Raw genomic sequence first — 26,122 nt, 5'->3', positions numbered from 1 at the left:
CACCCCCATTAATCAGCTGTTCTCAGCTCTAGTGGCAGTTGCATGAGCAGTTGCGAAATGGAACAGCACAGCTCCATTATTGGTGTAGTGTCCGCTGCTATGTGCTGCAGATCTACCCTTATGCAATTGAGTAGGAGTAAATCTGCAGTACCCAGCAGCATAGTTGATTGAGCATCGCTGTGCAGTGCCACTTCTAACAGCTGTCCATCACTGAGAACACCTGATCTGGGTGTTGGACCACCAATGATCATCTCACCTATGTACAGGATAGATAATATTAAAATAGTGCACAGCCCTTTAGTTCTTCTCCAGCATAAGCGCTGGTTTAAATTTTAAACTGGTCAAGGCAATAAGTCTGACATCACTTAATACTGATCAGCAAAAGCAGATGAGAATAAAAACTTTACATTTGTTTATTTGTGTTCTACGGGATTTCCTTTATCTTCTTTGATTGTGTTTTGTCAGTTAAAAAAATACCTTTACAAGAGAATCCGAAGCGATCAGAGGTGTGACTTCATCAACAATCTTTCCTTCCCTGATCTACCTTCTAAATAAATCACGTTACATGTGTTAGCTGCATGTGAGCAATATGAGTATACCGTGTGCTTGTGACTAAGCGCAGGATGAACTTGATGGCGCTTGATGGAAGTACAATGAATGATTACAAATAGCTTTTTCACAGGCGAACCTTTCTGAAAGGCTGTAAATGCCAAACTGCTTAGCATTCAGTCACATTGTATAGGACATGGCCAGGCACATTTTGTTTCTTCAATGTTGGTATTAATGTAGTAGTTTCCTCTCTGATCACCAATCTATTGGGTATTTTATTTGTGAGTAATGATTGTCAATAAGATTTGTCATAATTCCCGGAACTCCTATAATTCAACTAAAAGCTGCCAATAGTATTCTAAGGTATCTGCCATTTTGATATATACTATACAGTACTTTTATATAAAATGGTGTAGGATACGATCCTCTAGAATATGCAGAGGCATCCCACTATAAATTGTATATCCCGTCCTAAATCATGAAGGGGTAATCGCCTCCGGCTGCTGCGGTGAGCCTGCGACGATCCCCGCACATCAGCTGATTTGAACAGCTGATGTGTGCCTATCAAGTGGATCCGTGATCCACCCGCACCTGTTAACCCCTTAAATCGTGCTGTCAAAATGTGACAGTGCTATTTAAATGCCACTTACTTGCTGCCATATGCAGCCCCGTGACGTGATCACGAGAGCCGGTGATTGGCATGGTAGCACATGGTCATGTGATGACTCCTATGCTGCTATTATGACTCTTCCTGTTTCAGCCAGCACAGCGCTGGCTGTTACAAGAGAACACTTCTCCTGTTCTGAGCCGTGTAGCTCTGATCGGTAGAAATGAATGAGCAATCAGACTGCTGATCCTTAGTTATTTTACAGCTTTTTATTATTTTACAAAGTTTAAATCGCCTTCCCCCATTTGCCCCATTGAAAATTAAAGGGTTAAAAAAATACACACATTTGGTATCACTGCATTCAGAAACACCCGATCTATCAAAATGTAAAATAAATTAACCTGATCAGTAAACGGTGGTGTGGCAAAATTCCAAACGCCAAAAATACTTTGTCACTAAGTCACTAAGCCCCAGATCCTGAAAAATGAGAACACTGCAGGTCACAGAAAATAATGCAAAGTGTGCCACTTTTTTGGACTGACAACAGAATTTTTTTTTTCAACCTTTTTAGATCAAAGTAAACCTATACATAATTGGAGTCTACGAACTCGTACTGACAGCTGGCATAGCAAGAACACATCTGTTTTACCATATAGGGAACACAGTGAATCAAATACCCCCAAAACAATCATGCAATTGCACTTTTTTTGCACTTTTTCCATACTTGGATTTTTTTTTTAACCTTTTTCCAGTACATTATATGATAAAAACTTATGCTTTCATTTAAAAGTAAAACTCTTCCTGCAAAAAATAAGCCCCCATATGGCAAGATTGATGGAAAAATAAAAACTTTATGGCTCTCGGAAGGAGTAAAAAAAAACCCGAAAAAAAACAAACTGAAAATAAGTTGTCGGGTTATGCAGGGGTTTGTGATCTGTTTCTATATTGGCATACATGAGCCTTTCTTTAATCTCCTATACATCTTTTTTGTTCACTATATAGTTTTAGATGACAAATTGTTCAACTTTCGCCTTTTTTTTTAACTTTAATCAGACATTATCAGTACAAAAAAATACAATGCTTTATTTCAATTTGTCATAACTTCATAGTTTTAAGGTTGAAAAAAGAAACACAAATCCATGGAGTTATTGCAAACGCATCCACCAATGTTCTTAGGTACTGAGGTTATTTCTATTGAGGCTTATCTGGACATACAGTAGACACTTTAAAGAAGAAATCAATCTAAAAAGCTGCTTCTGATGTGTGATTTTAAAGATACTGATTGATCCTAGAACTGATGAAAACTGATTGGATCAAGATTAGTCAGGTTTGTGAAAAATCAGATTGTGACGAGTATGTTGCAAGGCTCGTGTGGTGGGGGGGCTGGAGTGGAGCAAGGCTCGTGTGGTGGGGGGGCTGGAGTGGAGCAAGGCTCGTGTGGTGGGGGGGCTGGAGTGGAGCAAGGCTCGTGTGGTGGGGGGGCTGGAGTGGAGCAAGGCTCGTGTGGTGGGGGGGCTGGAGTGGAGCAAGGCTCGTGTGGTGGGGGGGCTGGAGTGGAGCAAGGCTCGTGTGGTGGGGGGGCTGGAGTGGAGCAAGGCTCGTGTGGTGGGGGGGCTGGAGTGGAGCAAGGCTCGTGTGGTGGGGGGGCTGGAGTGGAGCAAGGCTCGTGTGGTGGGGGGGCTGGAGTGGAGCAAGGCTCGTGTGGTGGGGGGGCTGGAGTGGAGCAAGGCTCGTGTGGTGGGGGGGCTGGAGTGGAGCAAGGCTCGTGTGGTGGGGGGGCTGGAGTGGAGCAAGGCTCGTGTGGTGGGGGGGCTGGAGTGGAGCAAGGCTCGTGTGGTGGGGGGCTGGAGTGGACCAAGGCTCGTGTGGTGGGGGGGCTGGAGTGGAGCAAGGCTCGTGTGGTGGGGGGGCTGGAGTGGAGCAAGGCTCGTGTGGTGGGGGGGCTGGAGTGGAGCAAGGCTCGTGTGGTGGGGGGGCTGGAGTGGAGCAAGGCTCGTGTGGTGGGGGGGCTGGAGTGGAGCAAGGCTCGTGTGGTGGGGGGGCTGGAGTGGAGCAAGGCTCGTGTGGTGGGGGGGCTGGTGTGGAGCAAGGCTCGTGTGGTGGGGGGGCTGGTGTGGAGCAAGGCTCGTGTGGTGGGGGGGCTGGTGTGGAGCAAGGCTCGTGTGGTGGGGGGGCTGGTGTGGAGCAAGGCTCGTCTGGTTGGGGGGCTGGTGTGGAGCAAGGCTCGTCTGGTTGGGGGGCTAGTGTGGAGCAAAGTTAACCTTCTTTCCCTTGGCACTTTTATCGTACGGAGCCTGCAGCATTTATTCTGTGCTTTCTTCAGTCCCAACATGCCAGCACAGATATGGCGCCTCTTGTGGTTGCGAGTAAATGTGATACGTTGGATCAGGAAAGTGTTATAAGCTAATCGGCTTTTAAAAGGAATGTGGTTGGAATTCTATGAATGCTCCTCTCACTGGAGGCCTGTGCACACTTCCTCTCCATGGCTGAATGAGGAGAATAGTCTGAAGAAATCCCACCACTCTTAGGTTGGATTAGATTTTATTTCCTTTTTTTGTGTGTATTTCTTTGATAAATGTGTTCTTTTATAGTAGCCTAACACGCAGAGATGAAATCCCACTCAGGTTGAATTAGATTTTGCTCATTTTCTTTTTATTTGATGTTGACGTTACTTTGTTGATCCTTATCTTATTAGCTGTTGCAATGGTACGTCTCGGCCATTTTTAGTGCACTGTCATTTATATACCTTTTTTCTCTATGGCCGCACCTTGACTCTCAAGTATCTCTCCTGAAAAATACAGTAGTTGAGGCATGCATATGAAGTGTCACCATGTCACAGGGCAGGAAGGTGCGTCAGCAGGTGACTGAGTCGCAGGTAATACATGACTCCTTTGATGTATACTTCACAATTTTATATTTGCTTTGCATGTTATTTAGTTGAAGGAAATTGAAAACTTTTTTTCCTTGTACACCTGTGACTTTGTCCCGTCTGTACAGCCGTCTGTCTTTCCTGCGGTGGCTCGGATTTCTTTCTACATGGGTTGTGAAATTCTGCCAAGGTTATGTAACTTTGGCTAAAGTCCACACCTGTCTCTGATAACATTATAGGGGAGTTTCCATCCTCTTTCTCTGTGGGGTGGATCTGAAATCCAAGAGAAGTGCATTATGGAATTGAATTTATAGAAGAAACCTTTTACCCAGAACACCTTGCTCTATTTCTGTTCTTCCTCCCTAGGGGTATCGTATGATATAATTGTGGTTAATCTGGCTGGTGCACTTGGTTTTCAGAGTTTTTAGTTTAGCTGAGTGCCAAACTGTGCCAGCTGCGGAGTAACTGCAGCAAAAGATGGAGTCACTACTGAAGCTGATCTTAATGTGTATGGAGAGAAAAATGTATGAGAAGTTTCATCACCTGGTCGCAATCCGGAAATAACCCTCAGCTAACCTGCCCAACTCCTCAAGGCTATGGCTGCACGGCGTCCTGTGCTGCGCAAAATGAAGATTGCAGTCTGGTTGTGACATGGCATCTTAGTCTTGGTTACCCCACCTACAATCATAGCCATGATGCAAGAATCCAACCCTCTTGGCACACCACAATGCTCTGAAATAATTGTGATGGCAATTTGCACAAATGTATATGGTTGTATGAAGTCTGAGAATTGCAGTCACATGACTTAAAGGGAACCATCAGAATTTTCATATCTAGGAAAGCCTGTGCCATACTAGTGCTAGGATGCTGAATTCAATCATACCATTAGTTCACAGATTGGATGCCTGATTGCTGAAAAACCTTTAGGCTATGTCCGCACTTTGCGTTTTTACCTGCGTTTTGAACTGCAGCGTTTTCATGCCAAAATGCATGAGTTTTGATTTTCAAGCAAAGTCTATGGGAAATGGGGATTTCTTGTGCGCACTTTGCTATTTAAAATGCTGCATTTCATTTGCATATTTTTGGGCAAAACCTCAGCGTTCAAAGAAGCAGCATGTCAATTGTTTTTGCCATTTGGGCTGCGTTTTGCTAACATTGAAGTCTATGAGAAGTTGCAAAACGCAACAAACATCAAAATTTCAGCGTTTTACATGCTTTTTAGCTGCAGAAAGCATGAGAATGTCGCACGCGGCGCTGCGCTCGCTAACGCTCGGGTCCGGCGCGGCTGCGGCTGCTGCTCGGTGGCTCGAGCGGTGGGCCGGATCCGGGGACTCGAGCGGCGCTCCTTGCCAGTGAGTGAAAAGGGTGGTTAGTTTGTTTGGGGATTTAGTCCGTGACGCCACCCATGGGTTGTGGTGAAGATGGGCACCACCGCTGCTGGTGACGGAGATCCCGGGAGCGATGGTAGGGAGCAGCTGGGATGTTGGTTTCCCCCTCCGTGTGTAGGGGTCAGTGGTCCCGGGGCCTGGTGATGTTGTGACAGGGAGGCAGGGTCAGTGAGGTGCAGGGTTGCAGGGACAGCGCGGCACAGTGTCGGATGGCACGGGTGTACTCACTCAGCAAGAGATGCACAAAGTCCTCGGTAAACCAAACGGCTGGATGGACGGGTCCCGCAGCCGACTGCAGTGTCTCTCCCCGGACAGGTGATGGCGGCTGTCTTTCCCTGCACCTTTGTGTACTGTCTTGACTACGATGGGTCCCCAACTGTAGTCCGCTCCCCGGTGTATGGATGCCGGAGGAGCCCCTTTGCCTGCAGGCGCTGGCCCTTGGGTCTCTAGCCTTAGGCGGTAGCTGTATACCCTCACGGTGCGGACGGTTGCCTTCTATCGGGTCTTTGGCTGTTAGGAAACCCCTGGGGTTCCTGTCACACTCGGATTTGACTGTTGATGGCGACTCCAAGCCTAGTCGGGGTCCGATGGCCCTGCCTGTGTGTGCTAGCTTCACTTCGCTCCCCGGTCGGTACCGGCGGGCCACCACCTGACCCTGGTCCTACGGTTCCGCGTTTGATTCACCACTCCTGCAGACGGCCACCACCATCTGCCAACCTTGTTGTCAGTGCCTGGGCCACAAACCCAGACACTCTCCACTTCACTCCTCTCACTTCAACCTCCTCCTCTGTTGTCACTTTTCCCGCCTCCAGGCCTGTGAACTCCTCGGTGGGTGGGGCCAGCCACTTGGCTCCGCCCCACCTGGTGTGGACATCAGACCCTGGACGGAGATAACAAGGGTTTTGTGTTTGGCTAATGTTACTGTCTAGTGGGGGTGTGTGTGTGTTACCTGTGACGACCTGGCTAGTCCAGGGTGCCACATTTGACATCAGAATAATGGAATGTCCCTTTACACACACACAGTCCGACAATAAAATTATTTTAAAAAATTTAATTTATTGTAATTTTAGCCATGAACAGTATAAAACCGCTATAATTATATTAAATATAACTATTTTCGTTAGGATTTAATTTTTTATATTTGTTTGGGGTTTTTTTTCCTTTTTTCATAGTGTTTTAAACAGTGACTGTTTTTTAACTTTATTTAGCAGTGTCGTCTTGTTCAAAACGCATCTGTCTTTATGCAATGGAAAAGCATGTAAAAAGGCGGCTAAAACGCGGTAAAGTAAAACAGGAGAGAGTTGCTGTATATAGGGATCAACCAATGTGTTTTTGTTCAATTCAAAAAATTGTTTTATTGGTACAAAAATTTGTGCATACATAGAATCCACACGACAGTGAAAGGGTTAAAAACATTTAAAATATGTCTAATCTACAAACACCGCAATACATGGTTCGGTGTCAGGAACCTGACACTGAAATTCCGAATACCACTATACTAGATGTACCATACAATAATAAATCCAGGTGGGATACGGAGCATAAATGTCATCAGTTACTGCAATTATATACCAAATCTAATATATAAAGTGTGTGTGTGTGTGTGTGTGTGTGTGTGTGTGTGTGATTGGCATCCGCACCGTCGCAGCTACAGCCACAAAATTTTGCACACTCACACGCCTGGACCCAGAGAGCGTCATAGGCTATGTTTCGAGGGGAAATTTTAACACCACGCTTTAGTTATTCGCCAAAAAACCTGCCTCTATTAAAGCGAATGGAGCTGGGAGCCACAGTGCAGCCAGAACTTCAGAACAATGCGCAGCCACGCCCTTATATGGAATGTTGCTCTGAATGTTTCAAAGGTCATCATAAGTTTGTACTCCCATAGTCTATCTCTCTGGGACTTGAAATTCCCTTTCAATACCAGCAATTTCATGTTCATGATGCTGTGGTCGGGGTTACAAAAATGTTTGGCCACAGGTAGAAGGAGACAGACTGACAGGGAAAGAGAGGGAAAGAGAGAGACAAACCAAGACAAACAAAAAGACAGACACAGGGAAAGTGAGAGAGACAGGGAAAGTGAGAGAGACAGGGAAAGTGAGAGAGACAGGGAAAGTGAGAGAGACAGGGAAAGTGAGAGAGACAGGGAAAGTGAGAGAGACAGGGAAAGTGAGAGAGACAGGGAAAGTGAGAGAGACAGGGAAAGTGAGAGAGACAGGGAAAGTGAGAGAGACAGGGAAAGTGAGAGAGACAGGGAAAGTGAGAGAGACAGGGAAAGTGAGAGAAACTCAGAGACCGTTACTATCCCGGGCAGCGTCACGGCAGAGACACACGAAGAAACAAACACAGACAAAGAGACAGACTGACAGGGAAAGAGAGACAGGTAAAGAGACAGACAAAAAGACAGACACAGGGAAAGAGAGGGAAAGTGACACAGGGAAAGAGACAGACAGACAAAGAGAGAGATATATACAGAGGGGGAGACAGACAGAGAATGGGAGAGAAACGGAGAGACAGTTACTATCCCGGGCAGCGTCGGGTGCTAAGTTGTGAGGTGAAATTTTAACCCCGCGCGTTCCAATTTACCAATCAATTTTGTCCCTATCTACATAATGGGGAAAAAGTGAAACGAAAAGTGTTGGGGGCAAATTGAGAGCTGCCAGATGTGAACAAGGGGGACTTAAAGAAGGTGGGGCCCTGAAATGGGATACTCACCACACTCTCTGGGATATGAACACACACACAAAATGCGCCACTCACTACCACGTGCTTGAACACATATACCACCCTCAGCACACATCTCGCCACACATACACCAACCTCTCCACATAATCGCCCTAAACACACACAAGTCTGGTATTATCCTTCAAAAATAAAAATCTGCTTTAATAAGCAGTCAAACTACAAGAACAACAAATGTACCATATAGGAAATACGGCAGCTGTCAGTAACATGACCTGTCTGTGTATGTGTGAGCTAATATATACTGTCAGGGGGGAGGGCTTTCTGTTGCCTGGAGATTCATCAGGCTGCCAATAGCAACCAATCACAGCTTAGCTTCTATTTTGCTACAGTTAATTAATCTGAGCTCTGGTTAATATAGGCAACAATTTAATAATTACATTTCTATTTGTTTTGTGGTGTTTGTGTGCAGAATACATTTTTTGTTAATACATTCTATTTTGTTAACAGCAGTTAGTAACCCGGGCGAAGCCGGGTAGTACAGCTGGTAGTACATAAAAGTAAAGCATACTATCTGACACCACCATTGTTAAATACAAAATAATTATAGACCACCAGCAGGACAAAAAAATACCTTTATGTAAAGGAAATCTGTGTACAACAGACACCGATTTTAAGTAAGGTAAAACACCAGCTAACCAAAGGCGTCAGAGATGAAACACCAGGTTATATTACCACCTGGTGAGGTCCAGATTTAAAGCAGTGCAAAATCCCAGAATCGGTGAAGTTATGGGGTGTTGCCCCACGTGTATCGCCACAGAGAATGTGGCTTCCTCAAGGGCCAAAAAAAATCATTATCACAATCATTATTTTTTTGGCCCTTGAGGAACCCACATTCTCTGTGGCGATATGTGTAGGGCAACACCCCATAACTTCACCGATTCTGGGATTTTGCACTGCTTTAAATCTGGACCTCAGCAGGTGGTAATATAACCTGGTGTTTCATCTCGGATGCCTTTTTGGTTAGCTAGTGTTTTACCTTACTTAAATCGGTGTCTGTTGTACACAGATTTCCTTTATATAAGGTCTTTTTTGTCCTGCTGGTGGTCTATAATTATTTTGTATTTAACAATGGTGGTGTAAGATAGTATGCTTTACTTTTATGTACTATTGGGTATATGATTGCAGTAACGGATGACATTTATGCTCTGTATCCCACCTGCATTTATTATTGTATGGTACATCTAGTATAGTGGTATTCGGAATTTGTGTCTGGTTCCTGACATGGAACCATGTATTGGGGTGTTTGATTATACATATTTTAAATGTTTTTAACCCTTTCACTGTCTTGTGTGGATTCTATGTATGCACAAATTTTTGTACCAAGAAAATTTTTTGAATTGAACAAAAACGCATTGGTTGATCCCTATATACAGCAACTTTTTTTTTTCTCCTGTTTTAACTTGCCCTAATTTTGCTGATGGTGATCCCAATAGGGGAAAGGGGCCCCCTTATTCTAGAATTAAAACGCGGTAAAAACGCACGCGTATTTATTGCGTTTCTGTGGCCAAAAGCAACTTTGACAAAAGCAATTTCTGCCAGGGGATGCGTTTAGAACTTCAACTACCTCGACGCAAAGTGCAGACATAGCCTTAATCCACTTACAAAAATGCACTGCTCGTTTGATTGGTGTGTGTGCATCTGGGCAGCAGGGCTGTGGAGTCGGTAAGCCAAACCTGCGACTCTGACTCCTCAATTTCCCTTGCTCAGACTCCACGACTCCAACATTTATTGCTTATATTTAAGTGAGAAGTTTATTGTAGTACAATGTGAACATCGGACATTTAATAATTTTTGATATAATAAAGATATTTAGAACATAAAATATATTTATTGGAATACAACTTTAGAACACGAACCGTAATAAATTGTAAATATGTAATACACTATGTAATATAGATTACATATAAACTTTTTGTGTATATTTTTATATATTTAGGGGTGTGTGTGTGTATGTGTGTGTGTGTGTGTGTGTGTCATACATATTCCATATCACTATGTAATAAAATATGTAAGTGGCAAAAAAGTTTTCAACAAAAACATACTAAACATTTGGGCAGTCTATGAATTTGTTCGAAGGCTGGACTCACACGAGCGCATAACTCGCATGAGTATCAGAACGCATCACCCGGTGCGGCTGGCTTCTCTGCTGATAGGAGCAGGTCAGCTGCATGTATTTCTATGCGGCTGACATGCTCCCGTGCAGTGTATGCGGCCGCACTTAGTGATGCGTTCCGATTATCATGCGAGTTTACGCTCGTGTGAGGGCACCCTAAGAAATAGAATTGTCTTCATTAGATCCTCCATTCTTCAAAATGACCTCAAATCTGACCTAATAATTTTAAGGCTAGAGAACAACCTCTACAGTAACTTGGGTTGGAGGCAAAGCCGTAACCACATGGGCAACATCTCTAACAATTTCAGGGTATAAAGGAATTGCCTCGTGCAGAGTCAGTTTTAATGAACAGTTGAATTTTTCTATTTCTTCGAGAGCAAGTGAAAAATTTTGCTGAAATATGGTCAATCTGCTGCTATAGGAGACGGAGTGAAATCTTTTTCCTTGCGGCAACGCTTTGCCTGCTCCATGTCATCCAAATTCTTGTCAAAGTTAAACTCATCTGATGACTATTAACATATGGCAGCAGTAGCACTGTCAGGGCCCAAGTCCTTTTGCGCCTGGCAGTCCTGTAGGCCACTCATCCTAACGGCTACCTCAGTCACAGCTTCTTTTCTTTTAGTAAGCTGTTGATCATCAAGCAGTATACGATGACTGGTCCACATAAACAGCTGCCAGAAAAATTTTATTTTCCAATAGCTGTCTTTCTCATTTTCATTGAAGCAGAAATGCCGTCTGCGATTAAACTTCCCCTTTGGGACAGGCATAATAGCAAGTTCTTCCACTCCTTATGAAAATGCCAGGAGTTAAATACTCAGCTTGTAATTTTTTAGTCATGGTAAATGGGTGATTAAGTAATTTTTTCAATTCAGCCACCTGTATCCATTGACCTTCATTTCGCGTTACCTGAGGGTTTGCCATATCTATAAGAAACTGTTTTAGTTCAAGCAATCGCTCAATCATAAGTGCTACCCCACCGAGTGGCTTGATTGACTATTGCCCCTTTCCCAGCATGTCTCCAAGATGGAATCAATTTTAGGGGTTCTGGCGGCAATAACAAATTTCCTCATTTTCCAATCAGATTTCCAGCCTGTCCCTCTTGCAGACTTATTGCCAGCTGCAGTGTGTGCACAACATAGCGCATGTGATGAATATGAAAGCGTTATGAAGCAGCTTCTACAAGATCTAATTCTAAAATATCATTTTGCTGTTCTTCTGTTGTAATATCAGTTTGTTCCTCATGAGTTACATGAACACTGTGGCCTTCCATCTCAAACATACTGAATCCTAAATTTTCTTCTAGCTGTTAATTACTCTCATTCATCAGTTTAATTGTACTTCTGTTTGAAGCATTGTACGTTACAATAGCAAGAACCTGTTTTTTTTTGAGTTCGTAATCTTGCAGAACTTTTTTCCACCAAGGCCTGGAGAAACTGGCTGGTGTGATGAGCTTTAGTATCTTTTACTGCCAGTGTCTTGGTGGTAATTTTTGTTGTCACAAACATATCTAACATTGATGGCAAAATAGTTCACTCTGTGACGTGACGGGCATCCATTTTAATAAACATGAAGCGTCTGAGTCTTTTTAAGATCTTCCTTTTAAGGGTTCTTCAATCACTAATTTTTTAATACTTTTTTCTTTCTATAAAAACACCAAGTTTGCGGGATATTTCTCCATTAAGAGTTGTAAAAGCTGGTCGTGCAAATAATAATGGTACACCATCCTTCACAACAAGCTGTATGAGCTGTCTTTTAAACATATCTGCTGTCATTGCTACAGTTAACTGTCACTTATAAAATATCTTGTTAATAATGTTTGAGATGCTCTTTCCTCCACCTTTGTCTGGTAGGAAGTGCTGGCCACTGGTTTCTTGGTGCTGATATCTTTCGCAGTCAAAGCTTTGAAAACTTCTGGGTGAAAAGATTGTAAATGTCTTTTTAGATTAAAAGCTTTTGTAGGAGCATTTTTATAACTGCCCGAGTATGCACCGATTTTGGCATCACAGCATTTCTTTTCATCAGGGTCACTTGTCTTTGACACACAATATTTTTCATCTTGAGTCACTGTGAAATGCTCAAATACAGCTGACTTCATAGGGCGCTTCTTAGACATTTTGTAATCATATAAATTCACTCTCAAAATTTTGTCCTATAAAAAAATGTATATTCTAATTCGAGCAAGAACAGGGAGCTATGTACCGTGGGGAAAATAAGTATTTGATACATTGACAACTTTGCAAGGTTTCCCACCTACAAAGAATGGAGAGGTCTGTAATTGTACACTTCACCTGTGAGAGACAGAATCTAAAAAAAATCCAGAAAATCACATTGTATGATTTTAAATAATTTGCATTTTAATGCATGAAAAAAATACGTATTTGATACAATAGAAAAACAGAACTTATTATTTGGTACATAAACCTTTGTTTGCAATTTGAGGTCAGACGTTTCCTGTAGATTCTTTCTCTCAGTTGAAGTGTACCTATGATAAAAATTTCAGACCTCTCCATTCTTTGTAGGTGGGAATCGACCGTGTATCAAATACTTATTTTCCCCACTGTATAATTTTAGATAGAAATAAAACAAACTTTGCATAAATAAATCAATAGTACAGATGACAAATAAGTTTGTAAAATGTCATTAGATAGCTTTACTTTGAATTTCCAATCTCAGGCTTTTCTTAGGTACAGCTCACTAAATGTTTTACATCAGGTTGCTTCAGCCTATGAAGAGGGGAGGAGTGAGGGAGCAAGTTTGTTGTGTATCATACTCCAGGAACAAAAACTGAAGTGCTCATCAATCCTGTTGGTATAGTTTCCCTGTATAATGTATAGACGCTATCCTCCCAAAAGTACATTAGCTCAAAGAAAAAACAAACAAGCATACAGAGAGAACATACAGTATACTGGACTATTGGTTTATGCAGTTTATTGAAAGTTTAAATATGCTTTAAAGGGAAGGTGTTGCGTTTTTTTATTTTTGTATTAAAATAGTGATTATGAAATAAAGTATAGTTAATACAACATTAAAATCACTGATTATTTTTTATTTAATTCTAATTTTACTGGAGGCACTGGGGGCAGCCATGCTGGATTTGCGGTGTATTTAATGACAGTTACTCACTGCTTTATGGCAGCCCCTGTGCATAGACTCTGATAGTCGGAATCCGACCCCTAGGCTTATTACAGTAGACCTCCCTGCTGTGACTTGGACGCGCCCCCTGGGCTGTCCAGATCACAACACAGGGAGATCAGCCATCTTTCTGCAGCTCACAGCGGTCATGCTGTGTGCTGAACTTTTCTCCCTGTCACTACTCTTGATCTGGCGATACATTGTTTTTAAAGCACCACTCCAGCATATCCCATCCCACCCCCAAATACTGGACTGCTGGTTTAATTCTAAGGGGTGCTTCACACACAGCGAGCTCACTGCCGAGATCGCTGCTGAGTCACGCTTTTTGTGACGCAGCAGTGACCTCATTAGCGATCTCGCTGTGTGTGACACTGAGCAGCGATCTGGCCCCTGCTGCGAGATCGCTGCTCGTTACACACAGCCCTGGTTCGTTTTCTTCAAAGCCGCTCTCCCGCTGTGACACACAGATCGCTGTGTGTGACAGCGAGAGAGCGACAAATGAAGCGAGCAGGGAGCAGGAGCCGGCGTCTGACAGCTGAGGTAAGCTGTATCCAAGATAAACATCGGGTAACCAAGGTGGTTACCCGATATTTACCTTAGTTACCAGCCTCTGCAGCTCTCACGCTGCCTGTGCTGCCGGCTCCGGCTCTCTGCACATGTAGCTGCTGTACACATCGGGTTAATTAACCCGATGTGTACAGCAGCTAGGAGAGCAAGGAGCCAGCGCTAAGCGGTGTGCGCGGCTCCCTGCTCTCTGCACATGTAGCTGCATTACACATCGGGTTAATTAACCCGATGTGTACTGTAGCTAGGAGAGCAAGGAGCCAGCGCTCAGTGTGCGCGGCTCCCTGCTCCCTGCACACACAGCTGTGCGCTGGTAACTAATGTAAACATCGGGTAACCATACCCGATGTTTACCTTAGTTACCAGTCTCCGCAGCTTCCAGACGGCGGCTCCGTGCAAGCGCAGCGTCGCTTGCACGTCGCTGCTGGCTGGAGGCTGTTCACTGGTCGCTGGTGAGATCTGCCTGTTTGACAGCTCACCAGCGACCATGTAGCGATGCAGCAGCGATCCTGACCAGGTCAGATCGCTGGTCGGATCGCTGCTGCATCGCTAAGTGTGAAGGTACCCTAAGGTTCTTGTGATTAGTAATATACTTTCACCTACTCACCCTCTGGCGTCTGCAACGCCATCTTCTGACTAACTCATGACTGGTCAGAAGTTATTTCAGAACAGCTCCGTACAAGTCGGAACCAAAACGAGGCCAGAACAAGGCTCTCGTTGACTTTCAAGGAGTATTGGCCTCAGGCACGCTCCATGAAACGCTGGAGCAGCCGGCAGGTCACAAAGTGCCCAAGACTGACTGGAGATGGAGTAAAAGACTTAGATTTAAAGCACCACTCCAACGTTGGTTTTTTTTTTTTTTTTTTTTTTTTATTTTATTTTACCACTGGAGTGGTGCATTAAAATGACGTTCTGCCCTGGCATAAAGCTGCACAATCAGATCTGAGTGAATATTGTAATTTGGATAGGGTCAGAAGTACATGGGATGTGCGTGCGCCAGAAAGCCTAAACCTTTTCAGACCGCACATTTGATGCATAGATTATGCTGCACTTGTGTTGTGTACAGTTCACCAGGTTAGAGGAAAATACAGCTTCTAAATATAACCTTTCAAAATGTGACAGTGGCCCACACCATAATGTGTGTTCTTACAGGAAGTCGTACTAGTCATGAGACTTTAGAAAACCCCAGGTTCGCGTTTGTTTTTTTTTTTTTGTTTCCTGAGTGACAACTGGATTGAAGAGAATACCTGACCTTCATTTGTATATTAGTGTTTAGCCACACTTCTGCGATCTCTACCGTGATATGGTGCCAGAAAGTAGGTTGAATGGAGAGAGAAAAAAAATCCATTCTTTGAAACTCTGATTTTATTTATTTTTAAGTTTTTTTTTTTATAACCCCACCCATACCACTGATTGGCAGGTTTCTGCTTATGCACAGTGTACACTGAATGTTTCCAATAAGTGGTGTGGGTGTGGTTTGACTATGTGGCAGCAGTGTTACTAGTTCTCTACTGACCTCCTCTGGTGCCTTTTATAAAAAATTAAAAACTGCACCAAGTAGCCCAATAAGTGACACATTGCTGGATTCAGGGTCTGTGCCTCTACATTATGCTGCTCTCAACTTAGGTAAAAAAAAACCTGGTGACTGGTTACCTTTAAGGTTGAAAGAAGATACAAGTATATAATGTTAAACCCATGACTTAACATGTATTCTTTCTGACTCAATATGTGGCAATTGGACGTGTTTTCCTCATTCCACCCCCTTTAATATCCTGGTTTGCTCTTCTCTGCACCTGTTCTAAATCAGCTATGTCCTTCCTTATACACTGGAGCCCAAAATTGTACCCCTTATCATGATGACACATGACCCATACTCTTTTCCCACCCTCTTAATTCTTATAAATAAATGACACCGGAGACAGATATTGTGGAAATAAAATGGCCGTGTTTGTTAGGAGATTATTTTCCATAAATTAAACCTTTTTATTAAACCATGAATACCATAAAAATACCGTTATAACCAATCCATACTGAATAAACACCGTAATAACTCCGTAATCCACCCAGATGGCTGGGCGATTCTTCCACCAGGGGGACGCTGATAACCATCAGCGCCCCCCCACCCCCTACAACCCAGCCATCTTTCCACAATATTCTGTAGGCCAAGGTTGAAAATGTCCAGCCCTACTTCTGAGAGGTGCACCCCATCCCGTCTATATAAACCCTGAATAAAACCCTCCAATTCAACATGCCGATAGGAAAAATCACCTATTGAAATCAGAAATTTTTCAATCAGCCTGTTGATTCGTTTCCTAATTTTTTCCAAAAATTCAAAACCATTGTCACGCCAAACCAACCGCGGAATAACCTCAGAAAAAACTACCGAAACACTCGGAATAAATTCTTAACACTAAATCCCGACGCATGTAATATAACAAATCCAACGTTTTTACTGAACCAATGTCATTACCGGATAAATGAATAATTATTAAATCAGGAGGTGGAGCATGCAAAGCGTTCTTCTGTAACTCCGAAAGCAGCTGATTCCACCTCATCCCCCTACTACTGTACCAACAAATATTGAGGACTTGGACGGGAAACGATAAATTTTCGGAATAATTCCGCAAAGAGGCCTTCTTCTGTGCCCAAAATACAAAAGAATGACCGGTAATCCAAACGGTTAAGGGTCCTAAAACAAAGAAAGTTAATTAAAAAACATATCAGGCCTCACATAACGCCTATAACAATTAGAACGCCATCTCCCAATCTTCTTAATTTTATTCTTACGCATACCCAAACAGGCAGCTGCGGTCGCTGCCCCAATTCGGAAGGAATGGGTTGAGAACCTCAAGCCCCCCAAACCCAGCTCGCATAAAGAGCGCTGCATTAGCTTAGAAAACTGGAACCTTGTAGCAGGTTCACCATTAACATGAATAAACAAATTACCAGGTAGCCTTGGGCGAATATTCAACCACATTCTCAAATTAGCAACCGGACAGACTAGAGAGTCAGCCACTGTTCTTAATTTAATATTAACCCCTTTTCCATACTGGTCCGTTTTTGATCTACCCAGGAAAATTACACAATAAGACATGGATAAACTCACATCAGTTAATAATAAACCACCTACCTTGTGCTTGCTAGGAGCAACCAGTTCACCAATCCTGAGAGCTGCAAAAAACGCTATCACAAAAGCACAGCGAAACAAACAAGTCTCCACTGAGTCATAACAAATTGAACCTAAGACCTCCCATAGTTGTCCTAACAGTTCTACCGAAAGAGGGCACCTAGAATCAGGATGGCAATTCCCTTTTTTGAACCCTTTTAATACCTATTTTACTGGAAAATAAGAAAACAGTGACACCCCTCCTTTAAGTTTCAAAAAGAACGATATCCCCGATAAGTCTTTGTGGAGCGATGCATAACTCTTACCATTGTATAAATACATATTAATATACTGCAAAACCCATTCCACATTAGGATTATTATAAGACATATGATTCGACTTGCAAAAAACTTTCCATTCCTTCCATGCTGCGGCATACGCCGCCCATGTACTAGGAGCCAGAGAACCTTGAATAAAACCAGGTATGAGATTTAAATTATCTGCCACAGTTCCTCTGGACAAGGCACCATCTGACAAGAATCCGTCCGGTTCCGCTGTAAAAAAGACAGTGTTGTCTGATCACATGTCTCCAACACCAAGGAACATTTTAACCATATATTAAATGACAAACACTGCAACACCAATCGCTTCAAAATTCTACTTCCCCAGAAGCACTTAGACGACAACGTATTAATGCAAAAAACTACGCCACTGTTCCCAGACCGTAATTTAATACGTCTGTTTGCCAGTGCAGAACCCCAAATTGAGAATACACAAAGATGGCAAATAATTCCAAAACCACATCCTTCTTTACAACGCCCATAGAATGCCATACATCCGGCCACGCATCTCCGGACCATTCAGAGTTAAAAATCACCTGAGTGAAAACCCCAGCTCCGATCCGAAAAAACAAAAAGCGATAATTCATCTGAAAAACAAAAATCATGCTGTATACAAGACACCCCGTTAAAATGTCGCAAAAACTGCTGCCAGACCGATTAGGTCCTCCTTCATTTCCCTTGATAACCTGAAGTGCGCATTTGGTGACTTCAACCCTTTAATGCCGTCATACAGACGCCTACAAAAAACCCGACCCATAGGGATAATTCTCAAGCAAAAATTCAAAGACCCTAATAAGGATTGCATCTGACGCAGCGTCACTTTATTCCTCAACAGCATGTCAGCAATTGCTGCCTGCAATGCCAGTACTTTATCTGCAGGCAGACTACATTCCATAGAAATGGAGTCCAACGTGATACCCAAGAACTCCAACCTATTGCAAGGTAAAACAGTCTTCTCCTCTGCAATAGGCACGCCAAAGTGCCGCATCAAGGCCAAAAACTTTTCCAACAAACGCAAACACAAAGCCGAAGACCCATCACCGATAAACAAAAAGTCGTCTAAATAGTGTAAAACCCCACCCCCGGGAACCATCTCCTGAATAACCCATTGTAAAAAGGACGAAAAACACTCAAAATAAAAACAGGACAACGAAAAACCCATAGGTAAACATTTGTCAAAATAAAATTCCTGATTAAAATAAAAACCCAATGAATTGAAACCATCCGGGTCCACTGGCAAGATCCGAAATGCAGACTTAATATCGGTTTTTGCCAACAACGCCTTGCTACCAAACGACCTTAACAACTCGACCGCCATATCGAACGATTCATAATGAACCGATGCTAAATCAGTGTCCACCTCATCGTTCAATGAAAAGTCTTTTGGATATGACCAGTGATGAATCACTCTGAAAGTGCCAGGTTCCTTCTTAGGTACTATACCCAAAGGGGAAATTCGAAAATCCTGAAAAGGGGGGTTAGAAAAAGGTCCTTCTATTCTCCCTTGATACAACTCTTTCCTAATATGCTCTAACACAAACTCTTCATGCTGATTAACGGAAGCTAAATTATTAACTAAAACACAACCTTGACCTCTAAACCTAGGAACAAAAAACCCAGAATTAAAACCATTAAAAACATTAGCCTTCAGTCTGTCGGGGTACCTGTCTAGCCAGGGGAGCATGTTTGCCAGGTTCACTGGTGTCCGGGCCTTTGAGAAAGTGCTCCCTTGTGCTGGTAAGCTGCTGGCCCTGCGACGACTGCTTCTTAAAACATTTGAATAATGGATGTCCCCCCCCCCCACAAAAAGAGCATTCATGCCTGAATTTGCAATTATTTTGCCATTTGCACATACTTTCATTAAACGAGAAACAGAAGCCCCTTTTTGACTGTGCATTTTGTTGGTCTATTCCCATAACTCCGCTGTGGTGCCATTAAGTTAAGCCACAGGCCCACATCCTTCTCACCCCACCGCATAGAGGGGTGTACTGACATTTTTTGGCGGAATGACTCGTCATAAACGAGCCAAGCCGTCCCACCAAAATTCCTATAGGCTTCAAGAATCGGTTCCATGTGCTGAAACAACCCACTGCAATGCTCAGACTCTTTTTCACCTAATACAGCTGCAAAAATAAAAAAGGCTTGTAGCCAATTATGAAAGGATTTATACGGCCTCTTTTTTTTCACTGTCACCTTCACTTTTAACATCTGACACTACTATACGTGACTGTTCTTTTGCGGATGGGAGCAAAGAAAAAAATATCCACATACTCTTTTCTCCATATCCTTTCCTTCACTCCCATGCTCAAGTGAAAACCCAGGGGGGAGGACTGACATGTAATAGCTTCTTTAAACAAATTACCCGGAATCCCCTCAACCTGGACATTCTGATCTGACGCAGATCTGCCCTCCTTCCCTAACATTTCCCTACGTACACTATACATCATATTTTTTAACATACCTACATCAAAATCCTGCCCACCACTAAGCAGCACATGTGGGTTCTCACCGGTCTTCCGTGAGCCTGCATACACGTCCTCTGTGTCCCGATCTTGGTAGCAGCTCCTGGAACGCTGCCTCAGCGCCGCCGTCTCCGCTGCGCCTGCCGCAGCTTCGTCCCCAGATGATGATGATCCGGACGCCCATGCCTGAGAAACCACCGCCGCCTCATGCGAGCTCTTTTGCAAAGGAGGCGGCGGTGGCGACAGCGGGCTATAGCAGCCCAGGACCAAATCCCCGCTGACCGACGGCACAGCTACCGGAACGTGCTCGCGATCGCATGGGGGAACCAGGCGGACGGACACTGGGCTGCACACTTCCGGGTGACGCGACTTCCGGGGACCCGGCACCGGCGGCAGCTCTCGCGATGAGACCGGAATCACGCGAGAAGTCCGCGACCGTCCTCTTGCAGCGACTGCCTCCCTCCGCGCTGGTAACTCGGCACCCGAACCGGATCCTCCGCTACCACGAGCCGCCGACCTCTTCTTCCGTCCCCGCGACGATTTCCTCGCTGATGCCGGCGGTGAGTATCTTGCTCTTTCCTTGCGACTTCTTTTTTCCCCAGAAGTCACCGCTGGCTCCGACACCGCCGACCGTTCATCCATCCGAGTCGTCGCTCCTGGACCGGGCATCTCCGCTCCCGAAGCCGAAGTCTCCAGGCATCTTCTTAGCCACGCTGCTCCGTCTTCTTCTCCGGCTCTCTGAAGTATCTGCTGGATAAGACCTTCCATGACCATAAGCTTTCTCTTCATCAGCTGTGACTGACTCACAGCTGGTGAAGCAGCCCCTTATATAAAACAAAACCTGCACAGCAACCAAAACTTCCAATCAATAACTTTAAAATTAGGCGCGCAGCGACCCCATTGGTTACTAGGGGACACTCACGTTACTAGGCAGATTTGAAAATTAACCCCTGACTATAAAAACACATAAACAATCCTCCATATACCCTCATGTTCAGTGTCATCATGTAGTCCCTGCGCTATTTGCTAACAGGGACTGTTCATTATAGGAGAACTGCTGAGGAACTGAAGTTGACTTCCTGAGGGACTCTACACTTCCACTTCATGGTCCCTGTATTCTTTAACACCTATCACGTCCTCCATATTCTGAGTTCATTTAGATGCACAGGCATGTTTAGTCCTATACAAGCAATAAGCTCATACGTGTCTATTAATGGGCCCATGATGTAACAGACACCACACGGATGTCCTCCGTGCTGCCTGCATATGCTATCTGACTAAATATCATGAACGATGAATGGGACCTTATGCTGACTGCGCTTCTTGTTGTCTCCTAGGGAGCCCCTAATCCTAATTAGATTCCAGGGTTCAGAGAACTGAGGAACCCTTGTGAACACTGACTATTGCTCTGATCTGTAATGACTCCTAATCATTTAGGAGGATAACTACCTTTCTTTGTAATTGTACATGGTCTTGTTATGATTGCCTGTCACGTTTTTATATTGTATAGATAGATTTATTCTTAACTTTTAGTGCTTTTTCAGGCGAGTTAGAGCATACTCACCTGAGAGAGACCATGGCCACACATACCCTAATAGTCGATGGAGCTCGGTGACTTTTGGGGGTATGGAAGGAAACTAATGTGCACTTATCTCCAGAATGCCGGGTCCTTTGACCCTTTTTGTTGAAATGGTCACTGGCAACCATAACTATAGAGGTGGGAATTGAAGACAGCGGTTGACTATGCATATGCTAGTCAGTCTATAATTGTGCTTTTATGTCTACACAACAGCCATAAAAACGTAGTGAGTAGGGGACCCCACTACAGGTCCTGTATCCGTCAGATATTTATGGTAGGTAATGTGAATATTCCTTTGTCACTCACCTTTTATCTTGGAGATTCCAACCCCCTCTTCGGTTAATGCATAGTTCTCACTATAGTCCCCCTATACAGCAGTTTTGATAGATAAATTGCTTGAGATGACTCTACAACTTTTCAGTTAAAAATGATTTACATGAGATTTTTCCCATCACTCATGTAATCTATGAATAATTGAAATCCCAAATTCTCTTTGCAGCAATGGCAGCGATACGAAAAAAGCTGGTAATTGTCGGAGATGGAGCATGCGGGAAAACCTGCCTCTTAATTGTGTTCAGCAAGGATCAGTTTCCTGAGGTGTATGTGCCAACTGTCTTTGAGAACTACATTGCTGATATTGAAGTGGATGGAAAACAGGTAAGAGCCCAGAAATTCTACAGTAATAAACTGCCCAGTAAGGAGTGTGCTCCTCTTTATAAAGTATCTTGTGACTTTTGTATTCTTTCTATTTTTCTTGGACTGGGACTTTTTTGGGGGGGGTTTAATGATTTTATGTATATTTGTTCAGTCCTCACAATTAAATTGTTCCCCCCCCCCCCCCCTGGTCCTACTACCAAGGGGAATATTAATGGAGTTGTCCACTATTCAGACAACGCCTTCTAAAACAATTTTTTTTTTCTCCCTGTGAAAAATATAACCTGTATACTGACCTCTGGTCCTGGCGCCATTCCGGCGGTGTCAGCATGGTCTCTCCTGGCGATCATGGTGATCATGGCTTCACGTCACGAAGCCTTCGGACAAATCACTTACATCCGGAGGAAGTGAGAGCTGCTGTTCCCTCACTTCCTCCGGATGTAAGTGATTTGTCCGAAGGCGGGAAAAAGTGAATGGCCACAGGATTCAGGTGACGTAAGACTGGTGTGATTGCTGGCAGGGATCATGCCGACACCGCTGGAATAGCACCAGAGCTGGATGCAAGATCAAGTGTTATTATTTTCAATGGGGGAAACTTACAGATTGAGGAGGGGCTGTCTGAATAGTGGTCAACCCCTTTAAGTGTCAAGTCTGTGAAGCTGAGCACCATTTATGTAAATATAATATCCTTGGGTGGGGGGAAAAAAAGCCTGGTGTCCATAGTCTAATATTCCCCATTAAAGCCCTCTGTACGCATTAGACTAAGGTCGGCCTAACTTGCCAATTTTGGCCTTCAGACTCCCCTTACTGGGTTGGTAGGTAGAAGGACCAGGCAGTTAACATTTAAACACCTGATCCTTTTTTTCCTTGGAGATAATTTGCGACCAGGTGTTTGGCAGCTCAAAGCTCTTCTCTCCCTAATGAAAATACACAAGCTGCATGTGTATGGAAGTCAGGATACCTTGTTAGGTGTAGTGTATATGGAGACTTGGTATCATGCATCAAAGTTGGATAACCCTTAATGCTAACATCACATCGCCTTTTGGGGGGTCTTAGCAGTATAATAGTAATATTTCCCTTTTGACTCTCTTAAAAAGACCAGGAGGGGTCCACAAGAATTGTGACATGTTTAATGTTGCTAGAATTGGCTTTACTTCAGTCTTGGTATGTGTTTCCATTGAATATGAATAAAACTTGGGTGAGAGTTTACATTTTAATTGCAGGGCTCTAAGACGGCTCGTAGAATTCTTCTTGGTATTCGTGCCAGTTATACAATCTGAATACGCTAAATTCTGAGCACCTCTCAAGTTCCACTTTTCTCTTTATCTCTCCTGCTCGCTCCTAATCCTATAATCCTTCCTCTCCTTCTGTGCAGACTAATTAGGTTATTTCAATGTAGGTGGAACTGGCTCTGTGGGACACCGCAGGGCAGGAGGATTACGACAGACTGCGCCCACTCTCATACCCTGATACCGATGTAATTCTGATGTGTTTCTCAATTGACAGCCCAGACAGTTTAGGTAAGAAAATCCCTATATTCATGCACCGAAGGTAACGACAGGGAAGAGGTGATATGAGGGGAATGCAGGGCCATTAATATCCTTGCATGCTGACTATTTGGTGCATTGCGCCTTTTTTGTATTTTTCTGAAATCCATTGTCTTTTTTTGTTTAATGTTCTAAAAGTAAAAATAGCATCCTATTGATCTTTAATAATGTTGGGCGAGTAGTTAGCTATTCATACTCACTATGCGGTTAGTGAGTACTGTCCGCTACTCGCATATTCGTTACGTGTAGCGGGTGCAATGTAAGTCAATGGGAAATACTCACTAAGTAGCGAGTAACCCGAAAACCGTACTCTTTGTGCGAGTAGTGAATAGAATGTTTTTCGGATTACTCTCTACTTAGCAAGTATTTCGCATTGACTTACATTGCGCCCGCTACTCATAACGAATATACGAGTAGCGGACAGTACTCGCTAACAGCATAGAGTACGAATAGTTAACTGCTCGCTCAACACTAATCTTTAACAATATAGTAAGAGAATACAGTAGTTTAATGAATGCTGCGGAAAAATTGAGTTATGCCCATTGCATGCCTTAAAGGGGTTAACGATATTGGCTTGCTGTAATTAAAATGAACGGGTCTTGCTGTCCCCTTCTCCAGCACGATCGCTCAGCCGCTGTTCTACATGATTGTTTACAGGTTGCAAGGGTGATGTCACAATTGGAGCATGTGTATCATGCTAGATATGGGGAAGTACCCAGAGAAAGGGAAGGGAGACCCTTTGCCTAGGTAAGGGCTAGATGGTGACCCCTGACCAAGCCAACCCCAGGGCCCTGGTTTCCATCACTGCCTTAGATAGCTTCCGCATGCATGTGCCAAGCAGGATACCTTGCTCTAGGCTGACCCTGATCTGGGCCCTAGGTAGGGAATAGATAGGATGAGCTCTTTGTCAACCCCACGAAGAGCTAAATGACACACAGGGATGACAAATGAGGGAAAATAAAGTTGTTGGGAATCTCCAAGAAGATTTAGTGAGGGACTGCAACATGTTACAGTTGCGCTAGATGAATGCAAGCCGACTGCTTGCTCTCAGGATCTGTAGGGAGTTAAAGCAATTGGCAGCAGAGACTAGTAGGGAATGAGTATTTAAGGACACAAAGGGAAGTGCTGATAAAAACTGCTGAAAGGGTGAGTAACTCTACAGGGTCCTAAAGAGAAAGGCATGAACACCAAGCAGTGGATATACATAAGATAACGTATACACAAAGCAGGAATAGAAGGTCAGTGAACAGTTTGCGCAGTCAAGTGCTGTGACCTTCTATAGCTGCATACCAAAGGACTGCCTCACCCATGACAATGTGACTGTATCAGCCAACCACTGGGCTTGGTAGCTTGTGCTGTGTGTATTACCGCTAAGACCAGTGATTGGCTGAAGTAATGACATGTGCTGTAGTTGAAATGTCACCTTTGCCTGTACACAATCACATGGTGATCTAGTGTACAAGCCAGAGAGGGGGAATAATGCGGATTTTAAAAAGTACAGTAAGCCGATGCTGTTAATCAATAGTTAAGCATAAAACATGGATTGAGGACCTGAGCTAGGCATACCAGTTTATAAATGTGGCATGCTCTGATCCTGAGATTTTGACTGAGACCTTTCATAGTCCACATACTGGGCATTTCTAACTCTTCTTTGAAATAACGCAACTAGAAACAAGTCAGTGGAACAATATGGCTGGAGCTTAATATATTATAATGCCCCTCTTACAGCAGGGTATCTATTTTAAATTCCTAAAATTAATGGTTTTTTTGTTTTTGTTTTTTTTTTTCCTCCTTAAACAAAAACAGAGAACATTCCAGAGAAGTGGACTCCTGAAGTGAAACATTTCTGCCCTAATGTTCCCATCATTCTAGTCGGTAACAAAAAAGATCTTAGAAACGACGAACATACCCGAAGGGAGCTCACAAAGATGAAACAAGTGAGTATGAAACGAGAACAAAAAATCAAAATGTGGTTCCCAAAGAGGCAGAGGTTTCTTCCAGTGTACATTTGCACATTTACAATTACCGAACAGTTGACCAAGCGTCCCGTATCGTACATGTACTTTAAGAGATTTCTTCATCTTTAAAAGGGAACCTGTCACCTGAAATTTCGCTATTAAACTAAAAATCCCCTTCTGCAGCTCCTGGGCTGCATTCTAGAAAGGTTCATCTTGCTACTAGCCCCCCTTTCAGACCTAAATAAACACTTTATATAATCTTACCTTTTTGCTATGGTAATGAGGTTTTCTGGCCACGAGGGCGGGCTGTATTGCGTCCGTTATTCCTCCTCCTGCCACTGTTCGCTGTCCCCCAGTGTTGATTGACAGATGACGCCGCCGCTCTCATGTTACTCAGTGCTCTTGAAGTCTCGCGCATGCCCAGTGGCAGTATCGCGGGACTGAGCACAGTTCAAATTGCGAGCGACGGTGATTGTATTGCACAGGCGCGAGGTTATGGGCGGGTACA

The 26,122-nt window shown here is 43.7% G+C and overlaps 1 protein-coding gene across 1 annotated transcript in view; it reads left to right on the top strand.

The window, feature by feature from the left end:
• RHOC (ras homolog family member C) overlaps nucleotides 1–25,743 on the top strand; it is an 85,639-nt gene extending 59,896 nt beyond the window's left edge. Inside the window, exons 2-4 of the mRNA XM_075333510.1 lie at nucleotides 21,955–22,112; nucleotides 23,509–23,629; nucleotides 25,463–25,743. Coding sequence (XP_075189625.1) covers nucleotides 21,957–22,112; nucleotides 23,509–23,629; nucleotides 25,463–25,743 — 558 coding nt within the window. The 5' untranslated portion in view covers nucleotides 21,955–21,956. The remainder of the gene's footprint in view (nucleotides 1–21,954; nucleotides 22,113–23,508; nucleotides 23,630–25,462) is intronic.
• Nucleotides 25,744–26,122: the final 379 nt, after the last annotated feature.

The sequence above is a fragment of the Anomaloglossus baeobatrachus genome, chromosome 2, assembly GCF_048569485.1.
Source record: "Anomaloglossus baeobatrachus isolate aAnoBae1 chromosome 2, aAnoBae1.hap1, whole genome shotgun sequence".
In the NCBI taxonomy this organism is placed as follows: domain Eukaryota; kingdom Metazoa; phylum Chordata; class Amphibia; order Anura; family Aromobatidae; genus Anomaloglossus; species Anomaloglossus baeobatrachus.
Note: the sequence above shows the minus strand (reverse complement) of the source record. Positions and strands in the feature narration are given on the sequence as shown.